Consider the following 19,750-nt stretch of genomic DNA (forward strand, 5'->3'; position numbering starts at 1 on the left):
ACATATGCATGGGAAACTACGGGAGAAACATTCATGTACCTCTCGCCCCAAGGGCCTAGAACCCCTTCAAATCTTCATGACCCGGCCTCTTTCTTTGTACCAAGAAAGGATCAGCCCTGTCCTCCCTCAAACTGGTTCCTTTCTCACTGATTGATTTGCGTTCCGCCATCGTTAGGTATGACCATTATTTTCAACTGCTCGGCACTTTCAGTTGAATTAAAAATGTTTCGATAGTGAAAATCGTAGGATATACATCCAGTTTTGGTGTCAAATCGATCAGTCTGTCACAAGGAAAGTAAATTTTTATAAGTGTAACAGAAATTTTAAACAATTTTAGAAATCTATTTCAGCAATTTCAAGCTCCTCTAGTAGGTCATTAAGAGATGCGCTCTGTGGGAGCGCTCCAAGGAATGTGCAGAAAGAAAAGGTGTCCTAAGGACTGATTATGAGCGTATTCTAACTGCTTTGCCTTTGCTCATGGAAGAGAGGGAGTTACCTTTCTATCTTGTCAACGGATAAATATGTAACAAAACGACCATAGAAGAGATATAAATAATAAAACAATATCATAAAGCTGATAAAATGCAAGACAAATTATCAAATTCGGCTTTGGAGTACGGCCATGCACCGAATTAATTATGAATATTTCATTTTGATTTCTTTGAAAGAATAAGGACTATTTTAATATAGTAAGTAGTTAAATTAATTTGAGAGCGCGCCGATTTAAATGACAACTTTAAAACAGGGCAACCCCTTCTGTGTCGTATATGATTCATGTTATGGGTTAAGAAGTAGAATGCTAACCATTTTTTATTCACTTTTGGAGACCATGTTTTATTCGGGATCCATTTTATTTTAATGCACATTATACAAAGAGAATTTATCACACTATAACTAATTTCAAACGGTTTCCTGAGACCGGTATATATTTCAGTCCCTTCGATAGTGAACAGAAACCTCCTTTTAATTCCAATCTTAATAAGTTTCCACAAAATGAAGTTATATAATATATGTCTGGCCTTAAACAGGCAAGTACAATGTAAAACGCCATACCTTAACAACAGAATTATATGTGTGCTATGCATTTTGTCTTCTAAGCTGTAATTTTTATATTAAAAAATGTCCACTTAGTGTAAATTATGAAAAGTAATGAATGAATTAACAGTATTAAACCTTAAAGTTGGAATTTTAAATTGTAGTACCCAAATTTTAAGTTTAGAATACACCTGTGAAACTTAGAAGAGTAAATAACAGCAGGTATATCCTGTAGTAATTAATTTACCCATATATTTTATGAAATGAATGATGAAGGTAAAAAATAAAAAAAATAAATTACTTGACCAGAGGGAACAAATATTTAGCCATATTTCAAATTTCCAATGGATGAAGCTGCACTGGGCGTGTATGGGTCATAAAAGGAATTGCTTGTAATTACCCAAACGGTCAATTAGTTCATGGTGGCCATTGGTCCACTCCTATATACACCTTTGCACCTTTTTCTGCGCAACTTTTCATTTGCGTTATAAAAATAGTACCTTTAATATTTTATGCACAATAGAAGTACTTGTTCTTCGATTTTCCCAATCAATGTCGTCAAACACAACTTGCCACAGTTTTCACATTCATTGGTGTTGAGCATATTACTTATAGAAAACGGCGTAGTAAAAGTAAAACAGTTACCATAGCTTTACGCACTATTAGGTCCCAATTGTCTTGAGCGTTGGTACTAACAGTTTTAGTATTTTTCCAAACATTTATTTAATTTTTATTGGGCCTTCGACGTTGATCTTCATCACTTCAACACTAAAACTTTTTGCACCTTGTTTGAACCACTTCAATAGTAGTTTCAAAGGTCTGTTTTATGCAATAGAGTTTCCCCAGGTAATCATCCTAATGGTCAGTCAGTTCATGTTAGCCATTGGTCCTTATGTTCCTAATTTTAGGCCAAGCCAAGGCATTCGCTTATCAGCACCACGGGATGCCAAATGCATTCAATCGTCTACATTTACACCATAGAGGATTTAAAAGCAGTCTTTAACTTACTTAAGTAATATACAACAAGGAATTTAATCTCTTTCATTGGTGTTACATTTCTTATTTACACAGATTCCGAGATTCCACCGTATACAGTCTTCTACAAAATACAGGAATAAAATCGCATATTCCACAAATTTGTTCTGATAATATTAATAATACCTATAAAATTAATACCTTACTCATAGTGTATCAAAACATTTTACTCATGATTTATATTCATTAATGATTTTAAATTAGACTAATTTGCCATTTAGATGCTTGAAACTGCTTATAAAAGCAGCGCTTTTTCAAATCTTAGATGTCATACTTCTACGTGGAATATGTCCTTTCAAGCTTACTCGACGTCTATTTTATTTCACAATTACTTTTTTATAATTTTATTAAAATTTAGGGTTTATGTCATATCCTCCCATCAGGTTGTTGCTTATGTTAACATTTAATTCATATTTATCTGAGACGCGAGAATAAAATATTTATGAAATGATCCTTCAATGGCTTTATTTTTCACCATAACATCTGAGTTTATTTCTTTTGACAAAACGTGCGAGACTACTTCTTCAAAGCAAGAAATTTCAGAATAAAAAAGTAAATAGCATTTTGATACTTAATCATCAGTTACAGGTCCCAAGTCCGTCATGAAAAACGATGGACTACGAATTTTTCTACCCCACTAAAATTTAAAAAATCACCATGTAATCATCGATGAAGCACAACCTATGGCATGCGGCACTGGCCAGCTGTGTAAAACTATAAAATAGGAGGCATTTCAGAGGCACATTACGGTGGAGTAAAGTTGACCAAGGCGTGAGGATCCATTTCAACACGAATTGTTACCCAAATATTCTTGATAAGAGTAAGAAGAAGATGTTTAGATGGTCTAAACCGCTGACACCATTGTGTCTTGTGGTAATATTCCCCAATCTACGATGCATCGAGTCACATTTCCTATGACGCTCTCCACACTCATTTCAATCGTTGAACTACCCTCTCCGGTGCGTTTTTCTTATCCCCCAAACTCAACGAAAGAGAACAAAGGAACGTTCTCCTAGGCGAGCCGAGCTGCTTTCGACCCCCAAACTGTCACTTCGGAGAGACGTGAATAGCACCCCTATTAAACTATACGAACATCATCAGAGTATAGACTGAGGTTCGAGTCCAGGCATACCACGCTTGGTCGAACCGCCAAAACACACATTCAGCATTACGTCTCCAGGAGGAATGAGACGGTAACTTCCTGCAGAGCTCTGTGAAGATCCCCTCCGCGTCGATGCCCTCTGGTTTTACGGCGAGCCTGCGGGCGGCGGAAATGCTGCAGCCCCTCCGGTCTGCTCACCTTCCAGCCGCGCCTTGTGCCCCTCCTCCGCCTCCTCGACTATCTTCGCGGACCGCATCGCGGCCAGGGCCGCACTCACGGATGATGCGGAGGAAATGCTGGTACACATGCTGAGCCTTCCACTGACGGTGCATTCGCTTGCGGTGCTATTCCTGGGGACGGTGCGCGTCAGGGGTCCCGCCTTCCTGTTCGCCGCAGCCGGCCTCCTCTTCTCCTGGCGGGAGAAGTTGAAGTACCCGTAGACCATGGGGTTGACGGCCGAGTTGGTGCAGGCGAAAACGAAGAACACCCTCTGGATCTTCTGGTCGACCTCGTGGGCTGATATTGCGTCAAACCAGTACCTGTTATCGAAGAGAAAATCAGGAGATATGAAAACTGAATCCAGTTTTTATTAGCCATCCATTCCAATCGGTATGCACCTGGCAATTGGTCGGAAATGCCACTTGACATCTCCTCAGCACTGTTTTTGAGGGGATGTAAACAAAATGTTGATTTGCTTACTCCAGTTCACTAAACAGACAATAAAATGAAATGATCCTTCAAATCTTAGGCAGCGCATTCTGGATAAAATTACTTTCTACGAGACACCGTCACATTGTATGGTATAAAATATATGCATTCACAATTAAATCCCTTTCAGAGCGCTAGAAATTCTTTTCCCACAGTTAATTTTATTACTGGTTACTTTCAGTCATACAGTTCATGGCTAAATAGTCACTAACCGTGAAAATAATGCTATTTTTGAAAGGGCATGTTTTCACATCAAATATGTTCCATCTGACCTAAAGTTTCATCAACATTTCCATGGTTACCACGTGAATTCTTTGGAGTGAAATGCTCTTAGACTTCAGGGTAAAGGTTCTCGTGGTTTGGCGATGGCATTATCCTCGTACAGCCGATATGGCTAGAGATTAGGTAACTTTGTGGAAAAGAACTTAGATCAATCAATTTCATGTAGCCTTGATATACGCTTAACCCCATCTGGCATGTCTGATCCGATCGTTTCATTTGAACCATGATGCTTTTTGAGAAATCACCCGACACACGTTATACGCAGAGTTTTTCTCGCGTATGAACTTGCACGTGTACATAATGTTGATTAAGCTCGTCCATGAGTCAACTGTGTGGAATGAGAAACGGCCATTTCTTACTCACTACTTTTAGACGGACCTTTGATTTCATTTCCCCCGTCAGCATTTTTAATTGCCATCATCGATAGTAGGCAGGAAATTATTCTCCTCTCTACATTATGTCTAATGTTTTTGGAGGACGGAGTTCTTTTTTCAATTCTCACAGTTCATATTGTGATGAAACATGTTTTTTTATTTCAATCATCATGTGGTTAAACATGTTTTTGCTTAGCATAAATTTGCACGATCAAGTTTTCTAAACCTTATTGGCAAAAGTGTTGATATTTGTATGGAAAAATACTCAAGTAAACCAGCCAGATATTTGATTCTATACATTAATGAAGACTGATTTGCCAAACCAAAAATTTCCATTCTTATCTCTCTCAAATAAAAAAATATTTTTCGAACGAGTAACTAATTGTAAGTTCGATTAAATACTTAGAAGCGAAATTGTAAAAAGAATGGATAGATGTCGGTAAAAGATATTTCTCCATTCATCACTTTGATTGAATAGTTTTTGAAAGTTGCGTATCGCCTGACTTAATAATCAACATGAATGACTTTAAAATTAACGAATTAACTACTAGTAAAAAGACAGAATTGCTTAAAGGAGAAGTTTTGGCCTCAAATTTTCTCGTATCTGTTGCAAGGCAATGAAGGTTAGAATACTGACATACTAGAGTTTTGTACGAGTATCACGGAGCATTTTACTATTTTTTTGAAATACTGATGAATTGTGTGATAGTTCCAGGAATATAAGGGTCAAGGCAACTGTTAAAAATAAATACAGACAGAAAACCTTTGCTAATGACAAGATGTAAAATTTTAATTTCATGGTCATGAAGGTATTTTTGAATTAGTATCATTCACTTCACTTAATGCGCAGTCCAAAAATATAATACTTTATAATATGTGAATAATATAAAATTTTGAACTTATATCGCTCAATGAGCAACTTTATAATACTCCATTTACTTGGTGTTTTTGTTGACGTGTAATTAAGATTGTTGCTCTTTCACGGTAGCTGTTTGGAATTTACTCTTCTTGACATACATCAGTTTTTCTTTTTTCTACAATTTTAAGCGTTTTATTTCTTCGTGCTTCATGAAAAGCAATTTCCGCTTTAAAGCAGATGCAGTTGATCTTTGACAATGTAAGGAACAAGGAACCCCAAGAACCCGGAAAATCATTTCGATATAATGCACGCGAAATTTGAAATAACGCTTGAAGGAAAAATGATTTTACCCAAATTTATGTGGTATAATTATTCTAGGGAGTTACTCATTATTCCTGAACAAAGATAGAATTTAAAAAGTACACCGTTTTCATTAGCTCTTACGGATAATTGGGTAGGCTAGTTGAAGCATTGAGAATGACGGGTTTGATTACGACGGGTCCATTAACTATTAAAATGAAGAGATTTTGGAAACCACAATTCGTAGACGAGATTGGATAGGAAATCGTGTCAATAAAAAACATGATAACATAATTCAAACAAGGATTCGGTAAAAAGGGTTGGATATAAGAGAGAAAATGAATTCTAAAATATATGGTTGATGGTTCAGAGTCTTGAACCTGATAATTGTGGTAGATAAAAAAGTGGTTATTATTTTAACGTTTCTTAGATATTTAAAAACGGGATTAATGTACAAATTTAACCATTTTCAAAACTACTTGTGCATGGAAACAGTGATTAGCCAACGTGAGAAAGTGTCTTTTGGATTGCGGGTCGAATGAAATTCCTTCGGGCAGCCGTGTAATGATCCGCCATGCCCCGGAATTGATGATCGTGGCTGTTTTTGTGGAGAAGATGATTCCACGGGTCGAGTCGGGTCAAGACGGAATGGAGAAGCGATAGGAGACGAGAGATCCAGCGTGGGTGGGAAGGAGTTGAGCAGAGAAGGTTCTTTTTTTCCCTCCGATAAACGGAGAGAAGAAAGAGAGAGGTTGGATCGCAGCCGTGGGGGGTACGGAGAAGGCGTGGGTGGGGGATTTGTCAGAGAAAGTGGGAGGGGGCGCAGTGGCGGGGGTGGATGGAAGGAGAGGGCGGAGATACGATGGGAGCGAAGTTCGATCATTTCTCTTCCCCGCCCCCACGCCCTTCCCCGCCAATCGAAGTGGTGAAGGGATGACGCAACGCATGCTGGGGAATCCACGAGGTGTGCGGGTGCAGAATGTGAATCTTTGGACTGCGAGACCTTCCCTCCCTCACAACCCTCCCTCCGGCCTCACGACCACTCTTCTCGTCCTCCCACCCACTCCCTCACCCCTCCCGCTCCTTCCCACGACACTCATCCTCGCCCCGAAGGAAACGGGATTATCACCCCGACGCCCTGCCCCCGCCACCCCTGCGCTGTCAAACCCACCCACACCCCCGCCCCATGACTGCCCCTCTCCTCCCACACCCCTCCATCAAGTGCGCAGAATTATAGCGGCCATGGGTGGTCGACTCCATCGCTCCACTTTCCCCGTGGACAACAGCTAAAAATTTTTAATAAAATCTCCGCAGATCTCCCATCATTGGAGTGGATTATTAATTTTTATGAGAATTAATTTCATGTTTCCAGGGTTTCCTACCCAATAGAGTTCCCTACCCGTAGCGACGACCTCCCGAGCCCTCTCTCTCCGCCGCGATGGTTCCTCGGGTGTCCGCGGTCGAGGGACAAGACCGACTCTTGGACGCTCTTCCACGAAGAGACGATCCTATGCCGAGCGCCGGTATCTACGGAGTGTGTGGCCCAGGACCCAAACGTTCTCCCTCTGGTGAAGTCATTTCGGGCCCCCAAAACGCATGTCTGAGGTCGACCGCATGACTGCGACAAATTTAGCATCCGTATACCTCTAGAGCTCCCTAGGGTATTTTTCTAATGTCGTCGCAACTCGATGGATGGTTATAAACAGAACCTTTGGCGGTACTCTGACCTTTCCTGTCATTGGTTACTTGGTACATTGTCGATTTCGGTTGTTAGAACCCCATGGGTTAACATTTTAGTATTACTTTTACCATTGAAAATTGACTGAATAAAAGGAACACGGCCGGTTTCTTAGAATTCGGCGCCGCTGGCTGGAAAGGGCAAACGTAAAGTTTTGGACGAGTTCATTTTATTGAATACAATACAAATATTTTGACCAATCCATCCTATCGCTATTACTACGGTATTCCACCAAGTTATAGCTTCCTCGGTGAATGTTCTGGATAAGAATTGTATCCATATCAAATGATTCATTGCAACTATTTTATTCTTTTCCGTTTAAAAATTTTTCCACTCCGTTTTGTTCACTATTTTAGCCTACATCCTTCTCTGAATATATCTAATTCATAGGGGATCGGGATGGTGCGGTGACAAATGTAAAAGCTTCCCACCGATAGGGTCCGGTTTCAAATGTTGGAGACAATAAATATTTTTCAGTGGTATCTCGATTCCTACTTGAGGTGCTTTGTGGAGAGCATTTTGAATGAGTATGACGTCCGTCGGATGGGACGTTAAACTGCGGACCCCTTGACGCCTTTCGACAAGAGCAGGCTAATGCCGACGCCGGGTTTCTCTTCACCCTTCCTTTCCCGTCCATTCCTAATGGCGCAAATGTCAAAAATGTTTTCCTATCTCGCGTTTCCCATTCCTAAGGTAATCTCAAATCAATATGTGTCGAAATGACATATCTTAACCGATATAATTTGGTTTGGTTGAATTTAACAACTTCGCGTTTGTTGGTTTCAGCTCCAATTCATTTAATTTACTGCTTTTTATTAAAATGCGACAATGTTAGAGTGTAAAAATCAATTGCCTTAACCGGGATTTTTTTCGCCTCAACTGCATGATTTTTACACTTTGAAATTGTTCAATTGTAATGCAATAACAGTGGATGACTCCGTTAAAAGTTACTGTCGTGGTATCTCCCGCAGTTTCTTCGACCACTTTGTAATTGTAGCCCTCTTAATAAAATAAGCGAATATTTAAAAGTTTTTCTTCTTAGTTATAAAGGATTAAATTCACGAGTTTTCCAACTGCCATTTAAGCTCTTTCTATTAATTTAACATGAATACAATATAGTGTAAATGTTCGCAAGACATAGATATTTCTGGATATTTGACGCCCACATGGAAGGGGTAAAGACAAGGAATTGTGGGGGTCAAAAAGGTTCTCTATGATTAATGGAATACACGTTGAAAGGACAAGGATAGAAGTACAAAGCTACAAAAGTCATGTTTTCAACGATTTCGAATGATATCGTATGTATCGCAACACTCGTCATACTCCTTGATAAGGACACGAGAGTTATAGGCTTAAGAAAATGAGCTGTTGAAGGTTAGATGTTTTTTTTTATCTTTCAGTCAACGAAAGTCTTTCATTAGATTGTTCAATCCATGTTAATTTCGAATTAAAGTTAAGCAAATCATCAGCGATCTTCATGCTTTCAGCAATTCAGAAGAAATTGGTTGAAAATATTTTTTCAGATTAAATGCTACTGAATCCCTGTAAATGGCCGCGGGTAGAACTTCCTGGTTTAAAATTTCAACCGGCATCTTTTCTACTAAAAAATTCTAACGAGTACTCGGTTTTTTGTCTTTATCCAGAGTTTTTCGAAGAAAATGGGAGCATTCAAAGACTCCTCAAGTACAGGGTTCGTCCGGAAAATAAGTGTACTGATTTTTTCCCGCCGCTCCAGGCGCGCCCAGCACCGCTCTGACGGGCTGCGATTGGAGGGTATGTTGGCAAGCGACGCTGAAAAAGGCAGTCGGCTCTGAGCTGTGGTGTAGTGAGGAGCTCTGTTAACGCGAACCTCCACGCTCGACCCACGTCACGGAACGCGATGCCGAAGTTTTTGGAGCAGCGTTATTCCATCAAATTTGCGGTAAAGCTTGGGAAATCGTCTACCGAAACTGTCGGTATGATTAACCAGGCTTACGGGGAGTCAGCCATGTCCAGAAACATGATCTTTCGGTGGCGCAAGATGTTCCTGGAGGGCAGAGAAGAGGTCGACGACGAACCACGGCCTGGACGCCCATCAACGACACTCACCGACGAAAATGTGCGAAAAGTTCGCGATGTACTGAACTCTGATCGTCGTCTTATTGTTCGGATGATAGCAGAGCAGTGTAATGTGCCAAAAACAATAGTGCACGAGATTATTAGGGAGCAATTACAGATGCGAAAAATTTGTGCAAAGTTGGTGCCGAAAGTGCTCAGTGATGACCAAAGACTCAATCGTTTGGAAATCGCGACACAACTTGCGGATCACTGCAAAAATGATCCACATTTTTTAGAGAACGTTGTTTCGGGTGACGAGACGTGGATCTTTGAGTACGACCCGGAGTCGAAGAGACAAAGTGCGGAGTGGCACAGCCCATCATCACCCCGTCAAAAGAAAGCTCGCATGAGCAAATCTCGGATCAAGGCGATGCTCATTGTCTTTTTTGACAAAAGGGGAGTCGTCCACTACGAATTTGTACCTGAACGACAAACTGTAAATGCTGCATTTTACGTCCAAGTGCTCGACAGGCTTCGAAAACGAGTCGCCCGCGTCCGGCCAGCGATCAAAAACATCTGGCGGCTGCATCACGACAATGCGCCGTCTCACACCGCGCTTGTCGTGTCGGACTTCTTGGCCAAGCACGGCGTGGCAAAGCTGCCGCACCCGCCCTACAGCCCGGACTTGGCACCACCGGGCTACTTTCTGTTCCCGAAGATAAAGAGGAGTTTGAAAGGAACGGGATACGGGACTTTGGACGCCGTCAAAGAGGCCGTGACGACGTGTCTTCGAGAGGTTCCCGATGATGCCTTCGCGGGAGCGTTCCAGGAATGGGAACGCCGCTGGAACAAGTGTATCGACTCACAAGGGTCGTATTTTGAGGAATATTAGCTTAAGATATGTAAAAGTGTAATAAATTTTTTTTCCTGAGCTCAGTACACTTTTTTTTTCGGACGAACCCTGTAAGTACGGTTGGCAGATTGAGCCGCACTTTTTATCACGAAATACGTACATTAGAGACACAAGAAAGAGATTTATTTGAATAAATTAACTCCATTCGTGGGTGAGGAAGAACATAAACTAACGACGGCTTGGAAAAAAAAAAATATATATATATATATAAATATATATATATATATATATATATATATATATATATATATATATATATATGTATATATATATATATGTATATATATATATGTATATATATATATATGTATATATATATAACAACAAGTAAGAAACGTAAAATTATTGTCTATTTTGAGTTTGTAAACTTGTAAATTATACTATAGCTACACATACATATGCACATACATATGTACTTCACTTTAACGTCCACATTCCTTCCGGTCATCAATCTGTGTTTCTTCCACGGAGTTGTTTGAAGAGAGCAAAAGGAGAAAGTTGGAGGAGTATGCGGAGTTAGCAAGTCGTTTCATATCGTATTCCTGGAAATTAACCGAACCAAAATATTTTTTTTTACTTTCTTTCAGAATATCTTTCGTACGGTTGCTTACCCTCCTGTGACCTGCCTCTGCGATTGGTATCTTTTCCTGAATTCCCATTGCAAAATAATATCTACAAAAAAGTGTAAATCTCTGGCTCAAAAATTAATCATATAAAGAGTAATGAAGGGAATTAATCATAAGTTGCGGTTTGGGTTATTCCAACTCCAAGATATGGAGCACCGAAAGAAAAGTCACATCTCCAAATCCACGTGCAGAGTTATTCACCTGGATAATTTTTTCCCGATGATTAGTTAAGATATGATTTTGTGCCACCAGAAAGCCACAAGGGCATGATAATGGCCTCGTAAAAAGTAAAGCGTTTGTGCCTCCTGATTCTTATATTCCTAATTCATTTGCTGCTGACGTTCCGAAATAATATTACGCTGACGAAGATGGTATATTTAACCTAATTAAAATCATCGTACCTGAAACCAAATTCGATGCAACTCACCAGAAAGACATGACGTTGTATGGCGTCCAGCAAACGAAAAATACAATGACTGTCACAAATGTCATATGTAGCGTCCTTATTTTCGCCCTGCAAATATTTCCTGAGCTTGAGCGTCGAACCTGATGTTCAGCTGGAAGAGAAGAATAGCGATATTAGTAGAATACCATTTCTCGCAGAAGAAGATGAAATATTTAGTGTGGAAAAAATCAGGTGACTTTCATGGTATCCAAATAGATTAAATTATTTTATGTAATGTTAATTGTTCGAGATTTACGCTTGTTGAAGAGAGTGTTAATGAACAGAAAAAAAACCCAAAAGAGAGATTTTCATTTAGCTATTGAAATCGAACGATTACAAATTTTATGAAGAATAAAACGGCAAATATTTTATTTTTACCAAAAGGTACATGAATAGCTGGATATACCGACGACTTGCGCGAAGAATTAATAAATTTACAGAATTAATCTTTCAATTATATTTTCCTGAATGTTTTTCCATCATAAATGTTCTTTTATATTATAAATGCTATCATATATTTAAAAGTATCATGCTCTAATAAATTTGTTCTAGTACTCCCGATGATTGAATAAATATTCAATCAATCTACAAAAATAAGAAACGAGCCGTAAAAATGCTAATTGTAAATGAGCTAAGTGAAAATTAATCGTAAATAATTATGATTAATTTTCAGTTTATTTTCAGTTACGTTCCTCGGCAGATTGGCACAATCTTAGATATTCGATTCAAGTTAAGTTTGAATAAATTACATTTTTATAAAACAAGTTCAACTATAAAGAACTATTAATAAGTATTTTATCATATCACTAACGAGTTTCTCATAGTCAATATGGTATGACATAAATAGATTTATAAAAAAGAAACGCATGAATGGGTGTCCAAGCCACATTTTTTAGATGATTGCGTTTGCTTGCTTCTCCAAATTAGATTGGCTGCCTATGTGAAGCTTCTGAAAAGATTAGGTTTATGATTGGGTAGCATTTGTTGCCCTCCGCACTATTTGTGCGTGATTAGCACTTATAAATAACGGCTAATCAATTTACATTTTACTTTAGGGGATTCATTCCACACCAGATCGGTTGTGGCTAAATTCTACGCGCGCGCTCAATATGGCTCATCAATACACACAAAAAAAATCGGCTTGTGACTCTCATGGCTGCTATTCATGTTAAGCAGATAAAGTTCGTTAGATTCGACAGATGCATGCTAAATAAATTGATTTTTTTATAAATTTTAAATCTTCAATGACACTGGTATTTTATCTCAATTAATGCAAGGCATACGCATGGCCCCATTCGATTGATATTTTGAAAGCACCTCAATGCACGCGAAAAAATTACTACATGTCAATGTTTAATGTCAACCTTTTCACATTTAGTTAATCTCTCTTCATTCTCCAGGACATAAGGACACCTTCACATTAGTTGAATACTTCATAAATGTTCGTGAAATTATACTTAGTCGCTCGTGAAAAACAAAGGAAAATAAGAATATCTGTCAAAAATAATGCATGAAGAGATAATTTTCCTTTGAAACTACTTACAGTAATGTTTAAATATATTCTCAAAAGAGAACATTAATTTACAATTTTTTCAGTGTGATATTTTGAATTAACTGTCACGAAAATGAAAGCCATTGCATTATAAAATTCCTTACGATACACTAACTAAGGTGAATAGAGTTTTTACATGAATTTTAAATATAAGAAAATCTATCAGCACCTGTTCCCATTTATTTGTTTCATAGATATTTCATATCTCCGCCCCTAAACCGTTTAAAAAATTGATTTTCTAGATTTCCGAGCAATTTTTTTCTTGAATAATTGACTTGATAAATAATAATTTTGTACTATTTCATTACAATCCCATTATGTGCAACTATTTTAATATTTTTCGATTTTTAAAACGAATTTGTTTGATTTATGAAGTGTTTTTCCTACGAAAAAATGACTATGCCTATGAACAACCCTAAGGTTTATTTGATAAGAAAGTTAAAAATCTCACCTATTAGTAAGCCTAACAGTCTATGAAATGAGAGTAGGGGGCCTATGTTCTTTCTCTGTGCTAACTATGGTTTTCCAAAAAGGTCTGATTACTGAAAAAGCAAACAACTTGGATGAAGCCATATTATTTTTCATGTCCCTGGGAATGAAACCTAGCTCCTCCGGTTAATAAGGATGTACTATAGACGCTGGATAAACAGGACATTTGGAAAATGAACAATGAGCCAACAAATATCAATGAATCACTAAAGTTTTTAGTAATCGGATTACTTTTTAGGATTATTGAGGAAATCATCATTTTCCCATTATTTGTACTCACGTTGGCTTTCTGCGCTCTTCTTGCTCAGCTCGTTGAAGATAGAAGTGTAGCAAAATGATATTACGATCAAGGGGATGATGTAGAATCCAGCACTGCCAAAGATGCTATAGGTGATTTCCAGTTCGCGCGATGGAAACGAATGATACGTAACGCACTGCGTGAAATCCTTGAACTCCGGGTGTACCTCCACGTGAAATACTAAAGCCTGAAGGTTAATCAGAGAACAATTCAAGTCAATCAAAGGCCAATATGGACGGTTGAAGCATTACATTTTATAATGGTTTCTATTTTGAAAAATTTTATAAGCAGAGTGCGGCAACATAACTTCCTTTTTAAAGGGGTTTTGCCTTATAAAAAAGGAAATTATTTTGCCGCACCCTGTATAACAATGTGTTTTATTTTTTTTGTAATCTAATTCCAAATTGATCATTTTATCGAAGATTTCGGTACAGTAATGTCCCCTGGAATAATTGAGTAAAATGCGGGTAAGCAAGTTGTTCCAAGAATGCGAACACGTTTTCCTTCTCAGTATCTTTTTGGTAAATATCTAATCAAGCATATTCACGCAAGCAATGTTCCGAGATAAGTCCAGCAAAATGCACCACGTGATTTTTTCTAGAATGTATAAGTATTAAGGTAGTTTTCAGCCCAGTTGGTTTTATTTTTTCAGGTCCTCTGACCGTTTCCCTCCGGAATCCAATGGAAATGAGTGAACGTTTTTCTGCCGGTCTCACCTGTGGTGCGCTACAAACGGCGCTCATGACCCACGCGACGGTCAGCATCCTCCTTCCCATGCGGTCCGCCTTACCCATGGAATTCAGGGGCCTCGTGACAGCAAACAAGCGGTCCACGCTGATGCAGATGAGCACAAAGCCGGAGAGAAAGAGCCCGAAGGTGCGGAAGAACGAGAGAAGGCGACACAATCCGTCCCCGGCCTCCCAGCTCACCGTGTAAGACCAGCCGATCTGAAATGGGATGCAGTTTAGAGGTAAGCCGCACAATCGGTAGTGAATGCCTCGAAAAAGACATCGAGTTGTCTCCCTGATCATCAATTTTAAAGTAAATAAACTTAAAGTTGATTATAAGATGGGTCAGGCAAAAAAGCTAACCCCGAAATAAGCCTTCATGAGTACGAAATTCACGCACTCAGGATAAGGGTAGGAGGTGAAGATCCACTTTCTTCCCTGCAACATTATTAGATTTCCCACCAAGTTCTATCGAGGAATCCTATATATTAACGATATGTCTTAGACGGTGCCTAAGGACTATTCACTTCTATGCGTTACAAGAATATCCTCTTGTTTACCTGAAAATATTTCTTACTTAGGAATTTCTGTCTTTTTTCTTGTTGTCCATCTACTCTCTTCCTTCCTCTTCCCCATTTGACCAAATATTCTCCTTCCTAAAATTTTCTTCAACATCTCAATACATTTCAATATTCCCTCCGCTTTTGTCCTAAGTCTGATTACTTTAGTTTTCTCCCAGTAACTCCTTCTCTTTGTCCATTCTATTTAAAACTTGAGGTTCTTGACCATCGGTAAACTTAAAAATGATCAGAAGATCAAATCGTTTGGATTTTTTAGATTGGTAGACCAAATTTATTTCCCAGGGATTTGAAACCTGAAACCTCCAATCAGCAGTAGAACGGTCGACTCGATTCCCTTCCGCGGTTCTCAATGCTCATGACCGCTCAGAAACAGTCGTACTTTTTCCAAAAGCACCTATTATAAATTTCCAGGAAACCCATTGATTTATATTTTTGAAATTCGCGATTTTGTTTCGGTCCAAAAATTTAGAAGTCAATGGTGGAATAAATAGAGGGAAATACAAATAATACGAGATAATTTCAATTTCTTGATTTTTTTGGAAAGTTTCCAAAATAAGTAGTGTGGCAATAAGCAATTTTTAAATAGCGCACTTAGCATTTGCCACATTTCAAAATGAAAGTCAGTGTTAAAAGGATGTAGAAGTATATATATATATATATATATATATATATATATATATATATATATATATATATATATATATATATATAACACTTTTTAAGTCTCACGGACGTGATTAATAATGTATAACACTTAGCACTAGTGGACACAGACAAAAACACAGAAACACACAAAAAAGAGACTCACTATTTTTCAAATTTTCGGTGGTCGTGACCACCTTTATCAAGGAAGAGAGGGACAGAACTAAAGGGAATACGATGGCTGGAGCGATGGATGGAAGGGGAAGGTGGGGCGAGAATTACGAAGGGACGGGTTTGGAGGGGCAGCGTTGGAAGGGTGGGGAAAATGTATAAGGTGATGGGGTGGAAGGGGGATGAAAATATAATTGGAGCAGGGTAATTAATGCCTAATATTGATTCCTGGCCAATTCCAGGACTCCAAGAGCCAGATGAAGGATTGCTCTAATGCTTTCAGTTTCAATGGAGGATCAGAAGGTGAGAGGGATGCTATGATGGATACACTATTGCATTTATCAAAGAGAGTGTTGTGTTCGTAGGCGTGTTTGGGGATGGGAAGCAATCAATTAGGGAAGAGTTTTTGCTTGAGGCTCGGTGGTTGTTGATTCTGATATTGAGGGGTGTGGTGCACTGCCCAATATAATCGGCAGGGCAACGTTGGCACTTCAGAAGGTACACTACATTGCTTAATGTGCAAGTAGAGGAGGGAATTGGTGGGAGAGAGTTAAAAAGCGGGTGGGAGAGGGATGGGATTTTGGTTTTGAAAATAGGGCATGTTTTGCATCTGGGTTTATTGCATGGCGTGGGAGTGGTTTTGGGGCAGGTTGGGGATTTAAGGAGTGGATTGGTTCATTTGAGGAGATCGGATAGGTTGGCGGGGCGTTTGAAAGTAACTGAGGGACATTTGGGAAAAAGGTTGGCGGTGGCATTATGATTTTTTAGGATAGGGTAGAGGTCTTTTAGGATTGATCGTAGAGATTCTAAGCCCGGGAAGTATGTGGTGCAAATTGAAAGAGGGTGGGGTTCCGCGGTGGAGGAAGGTTTGGGAGTGTACGCATGTTTTCGGATTCTTTTGTCCAGGAGGGATTCGGGATAACCTCGTTTGAGGAGGGAACAGTGTAGACTTGAAAGGAAATTATCATGGGAATCAGGGTCATTGCAAATTCTGTGTCCTCTTATGGACAGGGAGTAAGGAATGGAGCGTTCTGTGTGATATGGGTGGCAACTATTATAGTGTAAGTAATGCTGTTTGTTTGTGGGTTTAATATGTACAGAGGTGTGAAATGTTTGGTTTCTTAATGTTACATTTACATCCATGTGTATCTGTGTTTTTTTCTGTGTCCACTAGTGCTAAGTTTTATACATTATATATATTTATATTATATATGTATATATATATATATATATATATATATATATATATATATATATATACACACACACACATATACATGTATACAGGGTCCGTACAATAAGTATCAGGACTAGTTCAGAAAATCAAAATTTATAGCAGTTATCAATACAATTAGTTAATAATCTTCAAAATACATTCCTCCTGCATCGATACACTTAGTTCAGCGCGTCTGCCACTCGTCAAAAGTCCGCTAGAGGTCGGTTTCCGGAATACCGTTGAGAGACTTTGTCGTCACCCCTTGAACCGCCTCGATGGAGTCGAACCGATATCATTAGAGTTCCCTTTTTATTCGCGGAAACAAGAAAAAGTCAGGTGGAGCCAGATCGGGGCTGTAGGGGGGGGGTGAGGCAACGTTGCCACGCCGCATTTCGTTGTTGTGAAATTTCCACCCGCGACAGTTTTTGTTCCTCGCTCAAGACTTTCGGCACCAGCTTCGCGACACTTTCCTCATCGTAAGATTATCTGTTACAATGGTGTGTACGGTTCCGACTGAATGACCGGTCTTCTCACTGATGAGGGCGATGGTTAAACGCCTGTCCGAGTCCAAAACTTTTTTCACTTTGGCCACCTGATATGCATATATATATATATATATATATATATATATATATATATATATATATATATATATATATATATATATATATTTCCCTCCCCGGACTACAACCTTGACGTGGTGGAAGGGCTTGTGCGTTCCGATGACCCCTAGAGCTGTGCTGGCGGGAGTAATAATTATTGCTCCTGGTAGGGTCACCCATGCCAGATAGGTCGAAGGTTAGGAGCCAGACGAAAGGTAGTCCACGCAGCGTCTGTTCCTCAGTGAGGCGGCTGCAATGGCGTCTGACCCCAGTGGGGCGGCCAGTAAGTGATGGTGTCACGTTAAAAACACTATTGAGGAAGGCAACGGGAAACCACCTCAATTATCATTCCCTAGAAAAATATGATGGACAATAGAGATATTTTGAGTCCTGGCAACCACGGGGCTCGGCCCAATCGGCCGTGTGTCGTGCCCGGCAGCGGGGGAGGCAAGGCTTCCGCGGTCGTCATCCCACGAAACCCTTGCAAGGGAAAACCAGCAGCAGCGGGACAGAAGACGCAGGAGAAGAAGACAAAATTAGTTAGAATAGGAACGTGGAATGTTAGGACAATGATGAGGACAGGGAAATTGGAGAATGTTAAGCGAGAGATGGAAAGGGGAAATATAGATATTTTAGGTCTATGCGAGGTGAGATGGAAAGATAGCGGGGATTACTGGAGTGATAAGTATAGAATAATATACAGCGGTGGGGACGAGAGCCAACGAGGGGTTGCCATAGTATTAAATGAAGAGGTAGGAAGAAGCGTAGTCAACATAGAGCAGGTAACGGATAGAATACTACTAGTGGAGATAAAAGCAGAACCGACGAACTTAGTTATTATTCAGGTATACATGCCACCGAGCAACCATAAGGAAGAAGAGGTCAATAAGATATACGATCAGTTAGAGGACATGATCGCGTGTGTTCCTGCAGGGAAACATTTGATAGTGATGGGGGACATGAATGCGACGGTAGGCGAGGGAAGAGATGGTGATGAGGTGGGCGACTACGGTTTAGGCACGAGGAATGACCGCGGGGAGAAAGCAGTTGAGTTCTGCAGGAGACAGGGGTTAGTCATCACCAACACTTGGTTCAGACACCACAAAAGACGCAGGTATACATGGAAAATGCCAGGTGACTCAGGAAGATATCAGCTAGATTATATCCTGGTTAGACACAGGTTTAGGAATAGTGTGATAAATTCCCACAGCTTTCCGGGAGCGGATGCGGACTCAGACCACAATTTAGTTGTTATGAAATGTAGCGTACGTTTCAAAAAGATAAGGAAGGGGCGGCGAGTTAGAAAATGGAATGTAGAAGCATTAAATGGGTTGAAAAGGAAGGAATACAAACAGGCGGTAGAGAAAATCATGGAGGATGGTAAAGGGCTTATTACTATCGAAGAAAAATGGGAAATGATCAAAAAAGGGTTGTCTAAAGCCGCAAAAGACACTATTGGAACCGTTAACGCTAAAAGGACTAGGAAACCATGGATCACGGATGAGATGATTACAATGATGGATAAGCGGCGAAAATGGAAGAATATAAATACAGAATTAGGCAAAATGAAGTACAAAGAATTGAACAATAAATTGAGGCGGGCAACAAATAAGGCAAAAGACGCATGGTGGAAGACGCAGTGCGAGGATATGGAAAGTCTCCAGAGGAAGGGTGAAATCGGTGCGCTGTACAGCAAAGTTAAATCGTTATCGGGAAGTAAGAAAGGAAGAGCTATGCTAATAGTTAGAGATAAGGCGGGTAAGGTAATAGTTGACGCAGGAAAGATCCAAGAGAGATGGAAGGAGTATATAGAAGAACTGTATAGTAAAGAACTCAGACCAACACAGTTAGACATTGAAAAAGAAAATGACGTAGAGGAAGACAGCTTAGGTCCAGGCATACTAGACAATGAGATAGAAAGGGCATTAAGGGAGATGAAACTAAATAAGGCCGTGGGGGTAGATAACATTCCCGTGGAACTTTTAAAATGCTTAGGAAAATGTGGGAGGAAGAGGCT

The 19,750-nt window shown here is 39.6% G+C and overlaps 1 protein-coding gene across 1 annotated transcript in view; it reads right to left on the reverse strand.

Moving 5' to 3' along the window:
- Window positions 1-844: 844 nt before the first annotated feature.
- LOC139695105 (gonadotropin-releasing hormone receptor-like) overlaps window positions 845-19,750 on the reverse strand; it is a 53,604-nt gene continuing 34,698 nt past the window's right edge. The window contains exons 4-7 of the mRNA XM_071593741.1: window positions 14,510-14,740; window positions 13,776-13,980; window positions 11,437-11,566; window positions 845-3,711 (exon numbers count right to left, since the gene is read on the reverse strand). Of these exons, the coding sequence (XP_071449842.1) occupies window positions 3,318-3,711; window positions 11,437-11,566; window positions 13,776-13,980; window positions 14,510-14,740 (960 nt within the window). The 3' untranslated portion in view covers window positions 845-3,317. The remainder of the gene's footprint in view (window positions 3,712-11,436; window positions 11,567-13,775; window positions 13,981-14,509; window positions 14,741-19,750) is intronic.

This window comes from Hetaerina americana, unplaced genomic scaffold, assembly GCF_022747635.1.
Source record: "Hetaerina americana unplaced genomic scaffold, ioHetAmer1.1.p SCAF_1, whole genome shotgun sequence".
NCBI classification, from domain to species: domain Eukaryota; kingdom Metazoa; phylum Arthropoda; class Insecta; order Odonata; family Calopterygidae; genus Hetaerina; species Hetaerina americana.